Source organism: Marmota monax, unplaced genomic scaffold (genome assembly GCF_021218885.2).
Source record: "Marmota monax isolate L192 unplaced genomic scaffold, Marmota_monax_Labrador192_F-V1.1 WCK01_AAM20220418_F8-fsc00062, whole genome shotgun sequence".
Taxonomy (NCBI): Eukaryota; Metazoa; Chordata; class Mammalia; order Rodentia; family Sciuridae; genus Marmota; species Marmota monax.
The window spans coordinates 9,434,174-9,450,820 of NW_026695221.1; the positions used below are offsets into that span (position 1 = coordinate 9,434,174).

Consider the following 16,647-nt stretch of genomic DNA (forward strand, 5'->3'; position numbering starts at 1 on the left):
GAGGCAAGGTACTGAAGATAGGGAAACAGTTTTATTTGGCTGCAGCCAGGTTCACAGGGCACAGCTTTTGCTGTAATCAATCAATCAATCCCCTGAACCCCAAGTTCAGGTAGTTTCAGAATTTTATATTCAGCATGTAAGGGAGGGGCTCAGAAGTTCTCAATCACAGAAGTTTACATAAAAGCAGCTTTTTCTATCACTGTTCTGGACAAGTTAACCCTTCTAGGACAACACCTGAGAAGGGGAGAGCTTTTTCTTCCCTTTCTCCCCCCCCGCCCCCTCAGCTGTTACCATGGAGCCCAATTGGTAACTCCTCTTATCTTAGAAATGTAAACATCTCTGTGAAGCTCCAGCTCAAGGCCCAAAGGCCTTGTTTACACATTTCTATAAACTACTATACTGCATACATGTTTCTGAAAACCTAGTAAGAGTGTGTTCAGCACCAGGAGTGCTGATTTCTTCCAGACTAGCAGCCAAGTAAAACAGGATGACACGAAAATAGGAAGTTTATCTACATTGAATTCTTTTGTAGAAACCCTTTTGCTGACGGTCCTAAAATTAGCCATGGTGAAGATTTCTGGAGAAGGCTAGTTAAGATTTTCTGTGGAGAAATGGGGTACCACTACAAGAGTGCCCTCCCTCTGCCCAACTCTGCTCTGCAGAATGGCCTTCTTCTGGCCAGGCTCATTTTTGCAGCCTATTCAAGGAAGCCTTTCTTAACTCTGCCCTTCCAAGTCCCTATGGTGCTTTGCTTAGCTTTTTCATTAGACTGAAGTTTCTCTGAGCCAGGGATGGGTCCAACAGGGAGTGCTCACAGGGACACTCAAATGAAGTAGCATTGCAAATACAGGACAAGCTCTGGGATGGCTGGGTGTTGGGCAAAGATAAAGGAGGTTTAGTTCAGGCCCTCACATAGGTCCAGATTCTGTAATCTCCACCTATGGACTAGATTGTCCCTTGAGGTCACACCAGTTAATCTATCCTCTATCAGATGACCCTCTTAGATATCCTGCAGGCACTCTTCATTCAACATGTCCCATGTTAGCATGACTCTTCAGTTCCTGGTCTCGTTTTTCTCCTAGGGTTGCAACCATAGGGGCTCTCCCAGTTTGGAGTGTGTGTGTATATTTTTTTTTGTTGTTTTGATACTAAGGATTGATCCCAGGGGCACTTTACCACTGAGCTGTATCCCAGTCCTTTTAATTTTTTATGTTGAGACAGGGGCTTGCTAAATTGCTGAGGCTGGCCCTGAACTTAACAGTCCTGCTTTGGCATCCTCATTCACTAGGATTACAGGTGCGTGTCACCACACCTGGCCCTTAATGCACTCTTAATACTGCACTTGTGTTGAAGGGCATTATTTCTTGGTGAGAAAGTAATGAAGGCCTTTTCCTTCCAACCTTTAGATTGGGATGTCTGTGCTGAAGAGACAGTGTGCACTGAGCATCTGAGGAGCCATCTTATAGGGTTAATGGGATTCTGTCTGCCCTGACCTGTCTGTCCTATGCCCTTGCCTTGGCAAGTTCCTTCCTTTCTTTCAGCACTGCTCTGGTGGTTCTTCCTCTTCTCTTGCTTCATTTGTCCTGGTTGCCCCAGACCCTGGCAACCATTTCCCCTCTTTTCCCTTCTATCTGAGGTCCATATCATCTTTTACATTTCATTGTCCTGGAAGCCCCTTTTGAGGGAGTGGTCATTTTACCAGCTGGCTCTACTCCATTCACTTCTCCTTCTCTATAGCTGCCACACCTCAAACTTCACCCATCACTGAACTACTGGGTACTGAATCCCACTGGTGTGTCATTTTATGCTGTTGGCTGCTTCCTCCTTAGCTTCTACAACACAACATTCTACTGGATTTTTTTCCTGCTTCACCAAGCATCTCTTCAGCACCTTCTTTAGTTTGTCCCTTAAATGTTGCTGGGTTCCCTTTAGCTTCCCTGCCTAGCCTCCTACTTCTAACCTCCCTTGACACCATCCTGTTCCATGATGCTATCTCTACTTAAAGACCAGATTGTTCTGTGAGGCCACAACAATTAATCTCTCTCTCTCCTCTTAGATGACCCCATTTGGATGTCCTACAAATACTCTTCATTCAACATGTCCCATATTATTATGGCTCATCAGTTCCTGGCCCCCTTTATTCATTCCATGATCCTGCCAGCAGTTACTCTGAATCCTGTCATGGCCTAAATGTGTCCTGTTCCCTCATCCTGCTCTCCACAAAGGGGATATGAGGCCCCAGGGCCTCACACACACCAGGCAAGCACTCTACCACTGAGCTTCATCCCCAGCCCTTAGTTCAAGTTTCACTCAATTGCGCAGGCTGGCCTTGAACTTGTGATCCTCCTGGCTTTTGTGTTTACTCTGGCTCTGCAGAGGTCACACTATTATCTGATCAGCCTCCTGAGTAACTGGGATTATAGGGGTGCACAGAACCTGCCCACCCCCCAAATTCTTGAAACCTAATACTCATTGTGATAGTATTAACAAGTGGGGCCTTTTGGAAATGAGTGAATCATGAATTCTGTCCATATGAATGGGATTAGTGCCTTAAAAAAGAGGAAGAAGGGAGCTACCTTAGTCCTACCATGTGAGGATGTAAGAGAATACACCATCTTTGAGGTAGACAGCAAACTCTTATTAGACACCCAATCTACTAGTACCTTGATCTTAGTCTCCAGAACTTATAAGCAATATAAATTTCTATTGTTTATAAATTACCTAGTTTAAGATATTCTGTTGTGGCAGCCCAAATAGAATAACACAAATCCCCTGAATCTTAATTCTTATCTCTGAGCCTGTTAGTGTTTTCACCCTGCCTGGATTCCCTTAAGTTGCTTATTTAGGTTGTGCTTGAAGACCAACTTCCCTAAGCAGCTTCATGGAGAAATCCTTTCCTGTCTCACCCAGACCTCCAGCTTAGGTGAGATGTCCATGTTTTGTGCTTACTCTGGCTCTGCAGAGGTCACACTATTATCTGATCAAGAGGCAGTGGTTGAGGGCAGGACATAGATATAAGAGCTCTAGTGAAGACTCATACTATGCTTTGCTTTACTTGCTAATGGATCTCTAATATGTATGGACAGAAGTTAGGGCTGAATAAATATTGAACAGATGAACAGAGCCATCCCTCCCTCTACAATCAATGTTCCTACAAAAACTTGGAAACAGGGGCACTAGCTTGGAATGAGATGCCTACCACTGGGCTCTAAGAAAGCTCCTGGGAAGAGGATGGGGCTGTGCTTCCCCACTCCTGGTGTCAAAGGCTAATGAGATGCTTGGCAAGCTTCTACCCTGAGCAGAAAAGTAGAAGGAACAGAAGACAGGAGGGAAAGAGATAATCACATTTATTGACTGATGAATAGGACAAATAGACAAGTCATGAATCTGAGCCAGCCTTTCCCAGAATTGTTCTGCCTGGTTTCTGCCCTGGTCTACCCAGAGAGTCAGAGGCCAGCTTTCTGGGTCAGTACCAGGAAGGAGACAGTCCTGGGCCACAGCTCTCAGAACTCCAGCTGTACTGCCTTGGTGGGTACCATCAGCCTGTGCTACAGATCAGTTCTAGGGACCTGCCCCATCACTTTCTCTTGTCCTGGGTCTGAAAGCCTGTGCTCACTGACTTGTCCAGCCACAGGAGGCCAAAACGGCCTAGATGAGAAGACAGTGGAGAAGGGGATGAGTCTCTGGAATTGGTTGCAGGAGACCCTGGCACAGTGCAGGGAGGACTCAGGAAGTGATGGGCTAGAGTGAGGCAAAGATCACAGCTGGGCCAGTGTGGCCCAGTGAAGAGCTTCCAAACTCAGAAGATATTGTCCTCCTGGAACTTCTCTCCTAAGTGAAAACGGCTGAAGAGGAAGGGGCTCATGTTGATGGTCTGGAAGTAGCCATCCAGCACCATTTCTGCCACAGCTCGCCCCACGGCAGGGGCATGCTGGAGCCCATGACCACTGAAGCCTGTGGCAAAGTACATGTTGATGACTAGTGGGTGGGGGCCCACCACGCCATTCTGGTCAAAAGTGTTGTAGTCATAATAGCCAGCCCAGGCGTTCCGAACCTGCAGGTACACAAGAGGCTTGGGTTCTCAGGAAGGCTGCAGACATACTTAACCCTCTTTTTTTGTTTCCCCTTCCAGTACAGGGGCTTGACCCCAGAGCCTCATGCCAGATTAGCATTCTACCACTGAGCTACACCCCCAGCTGAGGGTCGCATTAAGTAGCTGAGGCTGGTTTGCAATCCTTTTGCTTCAGCCTCCTGAGTAGCTGGGCATTATAGGCATGTGCCACTAAGCCTGGTTTCAACCATCACTGTTCGTCAGGAGTCAGCTGCTGAGGATGGGACGGGTTCAAATGACTCTTCAGCAGTTATGAGATGGTGGAAACAAGGCAGTAGATAGATTCAAGGGACTAAGATACTCCAGTATCATCCTTCTTGTCCAATGTCCAAAAGCAAATAGGAAGAACTACACCCTGCTAGTTACCTTCAGACTCTGAAAAGCTGGTACCCTCTCAGCCAAATGGGGCCAAACCCTGTCCTGGAAGAAATTATGGTCCACATCCAGGTTTGTTGAGTCTGGCTCCTCTTCCTGGGTGAGAAAAGGGGACAAGACTTATATTGCCTAAGACATAAGGGCAGACTTAGACCTCATTGATCCTTTTAATCAATCCCCCCAGTAGGTGGGGAACCCAGAGAAAAGGTCCCAGTTCTAACTGGGTAGGTAGTAAAGGAGCTACAGCATCAATGGCACAGGATTTATCCCACCCCATCCCCCACCAAAAAACAAAACAAAACAAAACAAAAAAAACACCTGGCTCTTTTATGGCAAATAGTCTATTTAGTCTATGTCCCTTCCCAATATTGCTCGCCCGACCTCCCCTTAACTTACCTCAGTGGGGCTACAACCCCCTAGGTAGTTGTTGCCTAATCCTTCCCGGCGGAAATAGACTCCATTTGTGTCTGCAACAAATGGCATCTCCAGGCCTGGACCTTGGGGACAGTGCCATACATACACATACCTGTCATAATCAGGGGGTTAGTGTATCATAGGAACAGCATGGCTAGCAATCCGCCCCCCTACCTCATCCACACACACACATACACAAGCACATGCATACACACAACCAACATTTATATTTCTTTCTTTTCTTCCACTAATGTCCTGGGATGCCCTGAGGGAAGCTACCTTTTTCTTGGCTCCACAGGTAGCTTGGTGCCCTGCAGGGTACCAGGTGGCCCCTTCCCAATACCAGCCAGCTCTGCTATTTGCCCAGACCAGGCTCCTGCAGCATTGATCACAATGGCACATTCCACTGGTTGGTACTCCAGGCTGTTGTTCATTTTCACCTGCAGGCACCAGAAGATGAGGGGAGGGAGGGCCTGGTCCATGAGACACACACTTCCCCTAAGCCTTAGTTTACCCCTGCTGGAAAGCAGGTAGAAGACCAACATCAGGATAGTTATTACTTTTCTTGTCCCTCCACTGTGTTAAGCATACAGGAACTAGGGACTTACGTGGACTTCATAGATCCTTTTCAAGACCACCTCCTCCCCACTTGAGGTCACCATGCGGTTAGATGAAGTGATAAAACCTGTATGAAAGAAATCAAATATAAGCCTTCGGAGCTGGAGGTGAAGCTCAACAGCACAGCACGTGCTTAGCATGAGAGACGCCCTGCTTCAGTCTCTAGCACTATCCATGCTGCACCCCTAGTAAAAAAGTCCTTGAGGTAGGTTAGGGGTAGGGAATGGGGTTTCCACTGGTTTCTATTTTTCTTTTTTTGTAGAACTGGGGATTGAACCCAGGGGTGCTCTACCACTAAGCTATATCCCCAACTTTTTATTTTTTATGTTGAGACAGGGTTTCACTAAGTTGCCCAGGATGCCTTCAAACTTGAGATCCTCCTGCTTCAGCCTCCTGAGTCAATGAACGGGATTACAAGGTGCGCTACCACACCCAGCTTCCCTGGTTCCTAAGGAAAGAAAGCTAGAATGATGGGTGCTTTTCTAGACACTGAAGTGAACAGAAATCAGGTAGCCAGGACAACTTGGCTACACACATAACAGAACAGTGCTGGAATTGTGAAACAGGTTGGAAGTCACAAAGCAGTCTAGTGAGGGGTAAGGTCAGGTTATCTATCCCTAGCCCTCAGGGAGAAGGTCTCCTGCACTGAGCCTTGCTTAACCTGTGAGAAGATGGGCCCCAGTGTAGACCATACTCTGGGTGATAGACAAAAGCAGAGGGAATGGGGCCATGGACTCACGTGTCACCTCTCCCTGGCAGAAAAGGACTCCCATGGACTGGACCTTCCGCCGAAGCCCCTGAAGCAGAGACCAGGGGTCAAACCAACCTTCACCCTCCATCCCTGAGATAAGAAAAAGAGCACCCACAAAGAGGGATTAGGACTCTCTTCTCAAGAGTATATTTCGTAGTCAACCCCACCCCTAGTATTTTTCTAGGACTGGGAAGCCAGGGAAGGTCATCTTGACCAACTGAATCAGAGTCCAATCCTGCTAAAGGGCAGAAAAACAGCATGGCTTGGGGCAGACCTCATTGCCAAGAAGGAAAACAGTTCTCCTTCATTATGGCCCTGGCATACTAAGCCCCCAAACCGCCATCTTCAGGGAAAAAACTGTCCCTTCTACAGGCAAACCTCACCATAAGATGCCAGGGCCACTCCCTTCGTGTTCATCCAGGGAAACTTGTTCTGAAGCTGCTCAGGAGACATCAGACAAACTTTGGCCCCTTCCTGCCTGAGAAAAATGTATAGGTCTGCATACATGTATTAAGAGTGAGTGTGTGAAAGAAGCAAGTATGAACCTCAACTCTACAAGCAGGGAGTCCAGCTCATTCATGTCACTTCCCTGTCCTAAATGCCCTGATTTTTCCTCACTGCTGAATGGGCAAAGACCCAGCTTCCTAGTCAAGGTCCCTCAGTATCTAGACCCTCTTTCCTTCCCTACTCCTTCATTTTCTTTTAATATACTTATTTCTTCTCATTTCCTACCCATTCCATGTATTTTCATGACACAGTGGGGAATTTTGTTACCTCCACTCCTCCCAGGACAGCCTCCCTCTCCACCACGTAATATAATCCTATCCATCAGCACAAGTATCTTGTCTGGGACCCTGTTCTCCAAAGGCAGGAGAATGTAGGTGCTAAAGAAAACTCATGAGCCAAAGTGCCTGGTTTTAGTCAAATCCCAGTGCCACCATTTATTAAGTCCTTGTGCCTCAATTTCCCCTCATGTGAAACAAGGATTTTCTGATGATTAAATGAGTTAATACTAGCAAAGCATTTAGGAGATTACCTGTCACTAGTTAGACTTGTAGAGGTTTTATTAAAGAAAGCCTCCATTCATTATGTATCACAAAGATTCCCACCCTTGACTGATTCTGAAATTCACTTAGGGTAGAGGCTGCTAAATATGACCTGTTGCTTCTTTTTCTAAATGAGGCACACTGAATCATTTATATTTTTATCTATGGCAACTTTTATGGCAGAGCCGAGTGGCTGCAATAGAGATAAAATGGCTGGCAAAGCCTAAAATATTTACTTGCTGGCCCTTTACAAAAAATGTTTGCTAGGGCTGGGGATGTGGCTCAAGCGGTAGCACGCTTGCCTGGCGTGCGTGTGGCCCGGTTTCGATCCTCAGCACCACATACAAACAAAGATGTTGTGTCCGCCAAAAACTAAAAAATAAATATTAAAAATTATCTCTCTAAAAAAAAAAAAAAAAAAATGTTTGCTAGCTGGCTGCGGTGGTGCATGCCTGTAACCCCAGCAGCTAGGGAGGCTAAGACAGGAAGATAGCAATGGCGAGGCACTAAGCAACTCAGTAAGACCCTGTCTGTAAATAAAATACAAATAGGGCTGGGGATGTGGCTCAGTGGTTGAGTGCCTCTGAGTTCAATCTCCAGTACCCCCACCCCACTTCACAGAAAGAAAATGTTGGCTGACCTCTAACTTAGGGTTCCTGTTTAAAAACTCAGATTCCCAGACCCTCCCTAGAATCTAGTTTATTAGGTCTGAGACATGTCCTAGGTCATTCTTATGATCTGGCAAATGCAAGAACCACTGTAGTGTTCTTTCCATATCTGCATGACAACTGTTAGCACTGGGTATCCAGGATGTGCATGAGTTCACCTTTCCTGACAAACTGATCTCCTAGAGAGTAGGCACCTGGGCCATCAACTCCAGCTTCCCAGTTCTTAACTTGGTTAAGAACTCACCACAAATATGAGGTTGAGAAGCAGCAAGGGATGTGCTAAGCACCCACCTCTGCATTTTCACCCTGTTTTCCAAGGTCGAAGCACCCTTTTCTGAAGCCAGCAAGAGATAGCCTGAGGGGTTGAACTGGAGGTCCACGGGAGGGGAATCCACCACAGCCAGGTACTCCTAGTGAAAGAAAAGGTGCTCAAAGAGGCTGACTTAAAGAAAAGAGTATTCCTGGCCTTCTCACAGTTCCTAGCACCCAAACCAGAAAGATGGTCTCCTTTAGGCACCCATACTGGGAAGAAAAGCAAGGGTTCCGACTCCTAGTTGTTTGAATCATTTCTGCTCCCTGTATCCCATTGCTAGATGGGCTGCTCCTCCTTCTGGGATCACCACCCAACCCCTCAAATCTCATAGCACACACATTGATGTTCCGTAGAAAGTCGACTGAAAAGAGGGAGAGCTGGACATTCTCAGGCAATGAGAACTGCTGACGAATACCGCCTACAGAAAGCACTGTGGAGGCCTTTGAATACTGTGGAAAGACAAGAAAAGTTGAGGTACATTAGTATGTGAATGGAATACTGCAATGCAAGTTTAGAGTTCCAGACCTAAAGTTAAAGGAAAATCCTATTTGTAAATATATAACCTAAGAGGTGTAGGGGTGGGTGAACCCATATGCAAGCCAACCACCAACTCAAAGATAAATATAAAATTGCTATGGGCAAATGAGAAGAGCAGAGAGGGCTGTTCATCTACAAAGGGTTCCACACAGTGGACCAAATGGTAACTACCTGGAAATCCAAGGTCAGGAGATTAATATTTGACTATTAGAAAACACAAGGATGTGGCCAAAGTACAAAGACTTGCAGTTAGCTGGCAATGGCAAATAGAAATAACTAAATGAAAAAAACTAAGTAATGGAACCTAAAAGAACATTAAGATAGCTGTTTGCATTAACAATAGCTTGAATGCAGGCTCTTTTGGCCAGGCCTTTGAGATCCAGAAAGATCCAACATTGTAGAATATCTTTTCAAAGCCAAAAACTTTATGCAATGCTCCTGGTTTGCAGAAGAATCTGGGATTATTTCTTTCTCATAAAGGTCAAAAGTCCAAAGCACAGTCCCTGTCTTTGGGACCTCCAAAGATTGAAGTGTTTCCTCTAGAGTCCTTAAAATGCATCATCCTCCTTGTCCCACTCAAGACTCTGCCCGACTCCAGACCTCACCGTGTGGTCTCGTTCCACCACCAGTACTCGAATGCCATCTCCTTTCTTTTGCAGCTTCTTCAGCCAAAAGGCTACAGACAAACCAAGCACTCCGCCTCCCACGATCACCACATCTGAGTGTTCGGGGGGCAGGTGGCTAGTGTCATACAGTGGAGTACAGGCCTCTCCAGGCAGGATGGACCGGATCTTCTTCTTAATCTCAGACACCTTTTCATCCCAGTCTGTGGGACATAGTTGTGGTTAGAGGGCCATTTGTTTCCTTCACGTGGTGGGGATTTGGAGGACAGGCACAGAAAAAGGTGGGAATACATAGGCACTTGTGTTGGCAGTCCCCACTTTTATCCCTTCTCATGAGGACAACTCTCACTCACTGCTTTGCTGGCTGTATGATCTATATACCAACAGTCTGTCTCCCTTTTCATGTATCATGTCCAGCACTGCAGGATTCAATTTCCTAAAATGAACACTTTCTACTCTGTCCGCATAGGCAAGGTGACTCACATATATTTATCTCCTATACAGACTTCTCTCCCTCCAGACTCAGATATTCAAATTCACTGACATCTCCACTAGCATATTCTAGGTCCACAGAAGAGGTCCTGGTACACCCACGTTGCAGCATTCTTTAAAGCATGGTACCTTTAAGTGGCACCTTATCCTGGACATCCATCACCACCAGTAAACCGCCATTTACAGAGGATCTGTCACTCAAGAAGGTCTGCCTTGGGATCCACACACCTGCCTGGGTCCTACAAACTCTGACAGGCAAGCTCTCCTCCCCAAGCTGACCCACTGTTCTGCCAGTGTGGGCCCGGGTCCCGGCCCTGAAGGTCACATAGCCGGAAGTACCCCAGAACCACAATACCCTCTTCAACTTTACCCAGAGTAGAGCCTAGTCCCCGAATCAAGAGGCCCGGGCCGGAACGGAGCTGCAGCACGCTCCGGAACATGGCCCAGCACTAGTAAAAGCTTTACCACCGCTACCATCGGCGTGGTCAGAGCCCTGCGCCGACGGGCATTCAGAACAGCGCGCCCATTGGCCAGCAGTCCTCCCAGGCCCCACCCCTCCACGTTATAGGCAGCCACCTCCCCGTGACCACCCCAGGAGCCCCGCCTATGCCCGTCCCAACCCGCCATTGGCCTGTCTTGCTTATATGTCAGTCGTACGCGTCCTCAGGAGGACACAGGGAGGAAACCCGGACTCTCAAAACGGAAGTGCATTAAGCCGGTTTCCGGGACCGCTGGTGTGACGTGTCCCGCGTTTGGCGCAGCAGGAAGCGGCGGCGATAGCGGCCGAGTTCCCGGTGCCGGCCCCAGCTCCTCTCCAGCTGCCGCCATGCTCGACTTCTTCACCATTTTCTCCAAGGGCGGGCTCGTGCTCTGGTGCTTCCAGGGCGTGAGCGACTCATGCACCGGGCCCGTAAACGCGTTGATTCGTTCCGTGCTGCTGCAGGTACCACCCCCGCGGGATCAGAACTCTGGTCTCTTTCTCACTGACCCCATCTATGGTCTCCCTTCAACTGTTCATTCCCCGCCTCCCTCCCCCTACTCCCTGCCGCCCACCCTAAACTGGCCACTCACGGGTCACCCGGACTCTCTACCGCCCCTTCAGACTGCCTCGCAACTTTGCGACAACCCCCGCCTCCAATAATGGGACTCTAAGCCGGATTCTGGCTCCTCTTAGGACTTACATCCGCTCTCTCCGCTCACCAGTAGCACCTTGGTTTTCTGTTATTTGGAGGCTGGGTGAAATTATGGATGAGTGTGTATACCTTTAATAAACTGTAAATGGTGCACAGCTGTTAGTAGATCTGATTGTTTATAGATTTCCCTTCTGGTTTCCACGTGTCTTGCCTCCCCTCTCAACTCTTTCTCACTGTTGGGATTCTGGAAATGCCCCAGCATCCTCTTGCCCTCAGGATAGGTTTGACTTTGCGGGGACGTCTCATTCTTTTCCAAAGGTAATCTTGTAGGTGACCAAGTCTGTGTTCTGTGGGGATAGCCTGAACCCTGAGACATACTCTTTTTCTAGGAGCGGGGAGGTAACAACTCCTTCACCCATGAAGCCCTCACACTCAAGTATAAACTGGACAACCAGTTTGAGCTGGTGTTTGTGGTAAGTGGGGATATTTTAGAGAGACAATGATTATATTTTGAACATAGTCCTGATTATGAAAGAGAACTCTGATTAATTGTACCCAGTGTATGTGATGAACTAAGAAAACTAGGAAAGTGAAAAGGGGAAAGGAAGCAACGTCTGGACCAGACAGTGAGCTTGGCTGCCTCTCAAGATAGGGAAACCTGCCAGGTAGCTGAGCCTATCTCTGGAGGCTTGGGTTGGGTTGGCTTCCCTCCATTCTGGTCTGGCATGTAAGCAGATCTGTGGGCTCTGTTTTCTCCTCTAAACAGGTTGGTTTTCAGAAGATTCTAACACTGACGTATGTAGACAAATTGATAGATGATGTGCACCGGCTGTTTCGAGACAAGTACCGCACAGAGATCCAACAGCAAAGTGCTTTAAGTCTATTGAATGGCACTTTTGATTTCCAAAATGACTTCCTGCGGCTTCTTCGGTGAGAGGCCTCCTTTGTCCAAAATCAGCTTCTTTGCTTTGATGAGTCCCATCCTGACAGTGTTTCAAGGGTAGTAAATTGTGTGTTAAAAGCCACTTATAATTTGCTACCTAGTTTTGATTTTTGGTATGATGTCTTCTCTCTGGGTTTTATTTTCCTTCTCCATGAAGTAGAAAGATCAACCATTCTTCTCTCTTTAGTGAAGCGGAGGAGAGCAGTAAGATCCGCGCTCCCACTACGATGAAGAAATATGAAGATTCTGAAAAGGCTAAGAAACCTGTAAGATCCATGATTGAAACACGGGGGGAAAAGCCCAAGGAAAAAGCAAAGAACAGCAAAAAAAAGGGGACCAAGAAGGAAGGTAATTTTAAGCCCCTTGGACACACTGAGACATGAAAGGTGTCTAACGTGGCACTAAGGACTGAGGTGTTCCTTTCTTTTTTCTTTGCCTCCCAGACACTCAATATATCCCCTGATGATTCCCAAGATGTCTGGTCCAAATGTCCTCTTAAGGATTTGGAAGACTTTGTCTATTTGGGTGGGATTTGGTCTTTTCTTTTTTTTTTTTAAATCTCCAATGAGACTTCTCCCAACAGGTTCTGATGGCCCGTTGGCTACCAGCAAAGCAGCCCCTGCAGAAAAGTCAGGTCTCTCAGTGGGGGCCGAAAATGGAGTAGAACTTTCTAAAGAGGAGCTGATACGCAGGAAGAGAGAAGAGTTCATTCAGAAGCATGGGAGGGGTATGGACAAATCCAGGTGAGCATTCTGACTCGCACTAGTTCTAAATACATGGACATTGGGGCAAGGGAGCTTGTGTCTCTAGCTTATGTTTTCTTGTTTCTCCACCATAACCCTTTGTTCCAATACCCTTTGCAGCAAGTCCATGAAGTCAGATGCTCCCAAAGAGAAGGGCAAAAAAGCCCCCCGGGTGTGGGAACTAGGTGGCTGTGCTAACAAGGAAGTCTTGGATTATAGCACTCCTACCACCAATGGAACTCCAGAGGCTGCCCTGTCTGAGGACATCAACTTGGTAAGGGAAAACGGGCCCACATGAAGTTCACCATTAATTAGAAATTAGGAAGAAGCAAGAGACTAGGAAGGCAATATTTGAATTTGAGTGAGGGGATGAATTATATTTGGAGCCTCCCCAGATTGGAGATAGCAGTGTGGATAGGGTAAACCCTCGGCTCTTATCCCTCAGAGCCTGTAGTGTTCCTGATCCCACCTCCTTCCTTTCCCCACATCCTCCAGATTCGAGGGACTGGGCCTGGGGGGCAGCTTCAGGACCTGGATTGCAGCAGCTCAGATGATGAAGGGGCCGCTCAAAACTCCACCAAACCTAGGTAGGGGGATTTCAGGTGGGGAGAGGTATATTTGGCTGCACAACTAATAGACCATAACTTCTGCCTGCGGCTTTATGTGTATTTGATCTCTTGTGCCTGCAGTGCTACCAAGGGAACTCTGGGTGGCATGTTTGGGATGCTGAAGGGCCTTGTGGGTTCCAAGAGCTTGAGTCGTGAAGACATGGAATCTGTGCTGGACAAGATGCGTGATCATCTCATTGGTAAGTTCTGAGGTCTGGACTGATTCATTCATGGAGTAGAGCTGGCAGGAAGCAGAATAGTTTCTAAGTGGTGCCACAAGGATCAATCACTGTTGACACAGAACTCACACCTGTCCCCATCTCTTTGCAGCTAAGAATGTGGCTGCAGACATTGCCGTCCAGCTCTGTGAATCTGTTGCCAACAAGTTAGAAGGGAAGGTGATGGGGACATTCAGCAGTAAGTATTTTCATGTTAAAATGTGCCTGTGCTTACTGAGATGTTAAACACACAGACCTCCATTCTTATGACTTGGCAAATTCCTTGTCTTCTAAACTTTATTATATAGCCTGGAGTTTTTAGGAAGGTAAATGAGTTGATACTTACAAAGTGCTTAGACCAGCATAGATTGAAATTCTATGACTAGATCCTAGTTTATGGTCTGCTAGCTCAGAAAGGTGTTGGGCATTTTTTAGTACATTCTTTGGGTCTCATGGCTGAGTTCCCTACTGCTTCCTTTTCAGCGGTGACTTCCACAGTCAAGCAAGCTCTACAGGAGTCCCTGGTGCAGATTCTGCAGCCGCAGCGTCGAGTAGACATGCTCCGGGATATCATGGATGCCCAGCGTCGCCAGCGCCCTTATGTTGTCACCTTCTGTGGTGTTAATGGAGTGGGGAAGTCTACTAATCTTGCCAAGGTCAGTGCAGGCTGTCATTGATAACTTCTTTACTGTTTTAGAACCATGTTCTAGGTGACAGGTTTCTTAACTCTTTTGCACAGATATCCTTCTGGCTGTTAGAGAATGGCTTCAGTGTTCTCATTGCTGCCTGTGACACATTTCGTGCTGGGGCTGTGGAGCAGCTGAGAACACATACCCGGCGTCTGACTGCCCTACATCCCCCAGAAAACCATGGTGGCCGCACAATGGTGCAGTTGTTTGAAAAGGGCTATGGCAAGGATGCTGCCGGCATTGCCATGGAAGCCATTGCCTTTGGTAAAGTACACAGAAAGTGTGGGCTTGTTGGGGGTTCTTTTATCCTTGGGCACTCTTGGAATTTGCCCAGAGGATCAACCTTCTGCTATTACAGACTTCACTGCTGAGTAACAGAAAAGTCAGAATTAGTTACTTGTGGTGCTTTACTTTAGGGTAAAGTGTATAGTTGGAGATAGAGCTCATACATCCTAACCAAAGAAACCTGAATTTGCTCACTTTTATCCGATTGCTGTCCTTTCTTTAAATGTTTTTGGTGGTGGCCAAGCATGGACATGTTCCTCACATTACCTTGTAACTGAATCCAGAGCCTGAGTAAGTAAACAGGTCTTAACAGCCAGACTATGAATTCTTGGGAGGAAGTTGGCAGAAGCACGACTGACAAGTGTTTGAGTTGACCACTTTTTCTTTCTCTAGCACGTAACCAAGGCTTTGATGTGGTACTGGTGGACACGGCTGGCCGCATGCAAGACAATGCTCCCCTGATGACTGCCCTGGCCAAACTCATTACTGTCAATACGCCTGACTTGGTGCTGTTTGTGGGGGAGGCCTTAGTAGGCAATGAAGCCGTGGACCAGCTGGTGAGGGCTTGGGCCTAGTTCCCTTTACAACTTAAACTTTGGCAAATCAGATGCTTCTTATACTTCTATCATATTTTCCCTTTGCAGGTCAAATTCAATAGAGCCCTGGCTGACCATTCTATGGCTCAAACACCTCGGCTCATTGATGGCATTGTCCTTACCAAATTTGACACCATTGATGACAAGGTAAGTGTGAAAAAAACATGACAGTGAGAAAGGAGGGAGGAATGGACTTCCTTCACAAGGGAGCTGAGGCCTTAAGGATGTTAAAAAAAGCTTTGTTACTAAGGGTGAGTGAAAAGGGGACTTGAGTTGATTGGCTGTTCCCTTTCTCCTCAGGTGGGAGCTGCTATTTCTATGACATACATCACAAGCAAACCCATCGTCTTTGTGGGCACTGGCCAGACCTACTGTGATCTCCGCAGTCTCAATGCCAAGGCTGTGGTGGCTGCCCTCATGAAGGCTTAATGTGGCTCTTGCCTAATACCAAATTGCCGCTTTCCCCCACAAACCCCTACTCCTGTTATCAAGAATGTGCTTTAGAGTATGTGAGCAACTTGTCTTCAGTATAGTACAAAGGCAGAGTGAGGGAGCTCTAGGAGCTTGCAGCTCCTTCCAACCCCACTCCCTTGTCAGCCTAGCCTCCATCTGCAAGGAGGACCTAATCATGTTTCAGTCACTGCCCACTGACCTTCCCTTTCCCCCCTTGAGCCTCCCTCTTCCTACTCAGGCATCCCCTTCACTCTGCCTATAGACTCAGTCTCATTACAGCTTTGACCAATGGTTGGAAGACCCAACATAAGAACTTTGTGAACTAGTATGGTCATAGAGCCATCTGAGCCTAAGGAGCAGTTTGAGGTCCCAGCTCCATTAGGTTAAGAGACTCTTCTAGAGCCAGCTTTGGGTCTTAAACAGCACCTTCTCCTAGGATACACAGCTTTCAGGTCCCTGGTGCCAGGATGACATCCACTTCACTGTGGCAGTATGTGGCCTGTTCTTAATTGCTGCTAATTCAAAATCTGATGACCCCTATACTGTATTTTCTCCAAAGCATCAGCTTGGCCAGAGTGATTTGTTACAAAAATGAGTGAAAGGTGAGTCCCTGCTTCCCCCAAACACAGGGAACTGAGCTGCAGTGTTGCATTGGGCTTCTCAGCCTTCTGACTCTTCCCCTAGTCCTGGAATCCGTATGTAAGCCTTGCATGTTCCCCTTCCTGGGAGAAAACCAATTATCAGAAGGGTATCCGTTGCCCCCTGCCCAGCCCAACCCTTCACCTCCTGAGCAGGTCCTGGCTTCTTTTTCATCCCTGTCTTCTACAGTGCCTGGTAGACAAGTGCTACGTTGAAGAAAACAAACCTCTTGTCAAGACTTGTCCTGTAGCTTGGTATTACAGATGTGCTATTAGTGCAATAAGGTGAAGGCTGTCTGCCCAGAGAAATACATAATTTATATAAGAAAATAAATTTCATAAATAAACTGGCTCTTAGGTCTTAAAGTTTTTTATATAGGATTCCAAACTAAA

General features: G+C 47.1%; 2 protein-coding genes across 2 annotated transcripts; one reads left to right on the top strand and one right to left on the bottom strand.

The window, feature by feature from the left end:
• Window positions 1-3,330: 3,330 nt before the first annotated feature.
• Foxred1 (FAD dependent oxidoreductase domain containing 1) lies at window positions 3,331-10,403 on the bottom strand. Its single transcript, XM_046432687.1, has 11 exons — window positions 10,232-10,403; window positions 9,439-9,674; window positions 8,635-8,745; window positions 8,275-8,393; window positions 6,653-6,747; window positions 6,258-6,359; window positions 5,509-5,585; window positions 5,180-5,340; window positions 4,883-5,012; window positions 4,478-4,582; window positions 3,331-4,054 (listed from the first exon to the last, which is right to left on the bottom strand). The coding sequence occupies exons 1-11, from the start codon at window positions 10,386-10,388 to the stop codon at window positions 3,800-3,802; spliced, it is 1,548 nt and encodes a 515-aa protein (XP_046288643.1). The 5' UTR covers window positions 10,389-10,403; the 3' UTR covers window positions 3,331-3,799.
• Window positions 10,404-10,635: 232 nt separating this feature from the next.
• Window positions 10,636-16,606, top strand: Srpra (SRP receptor subunit alpha). The gene is made up of 14 exons (XM_046432778.2): window positions 10,636-10,891; window positions 11,471-11,554; window positions 11,848-12,011; window positions 12,212-12,372; window positions 12,608-12,767; window positions 12,888-13,041; window positions 13,263-13,354; window positions 13,457-13,575; window positions 13,706-13,792; window positions 14,077-14,249; window positions 14,333-14,546; window positions 14,961-15,124; window positions 15,212-15,310; window positions 15,464-16,606. The coding sequence occupies exons 1-14, from the start codon at window positions 10,775-10,777 to the stop codon at window positions 15,590-15,592; spliced, it is 1,917 nt and encodes a 638-aa protein (XP_046288734.1). The 5' UTR covers window positions 10,636-10,774; the 3' UTR covers window positions 15,593-16,606.
• The last annotated feature ends 41 nt before the right edge of the window (window positions 16,607-16,647 follow it).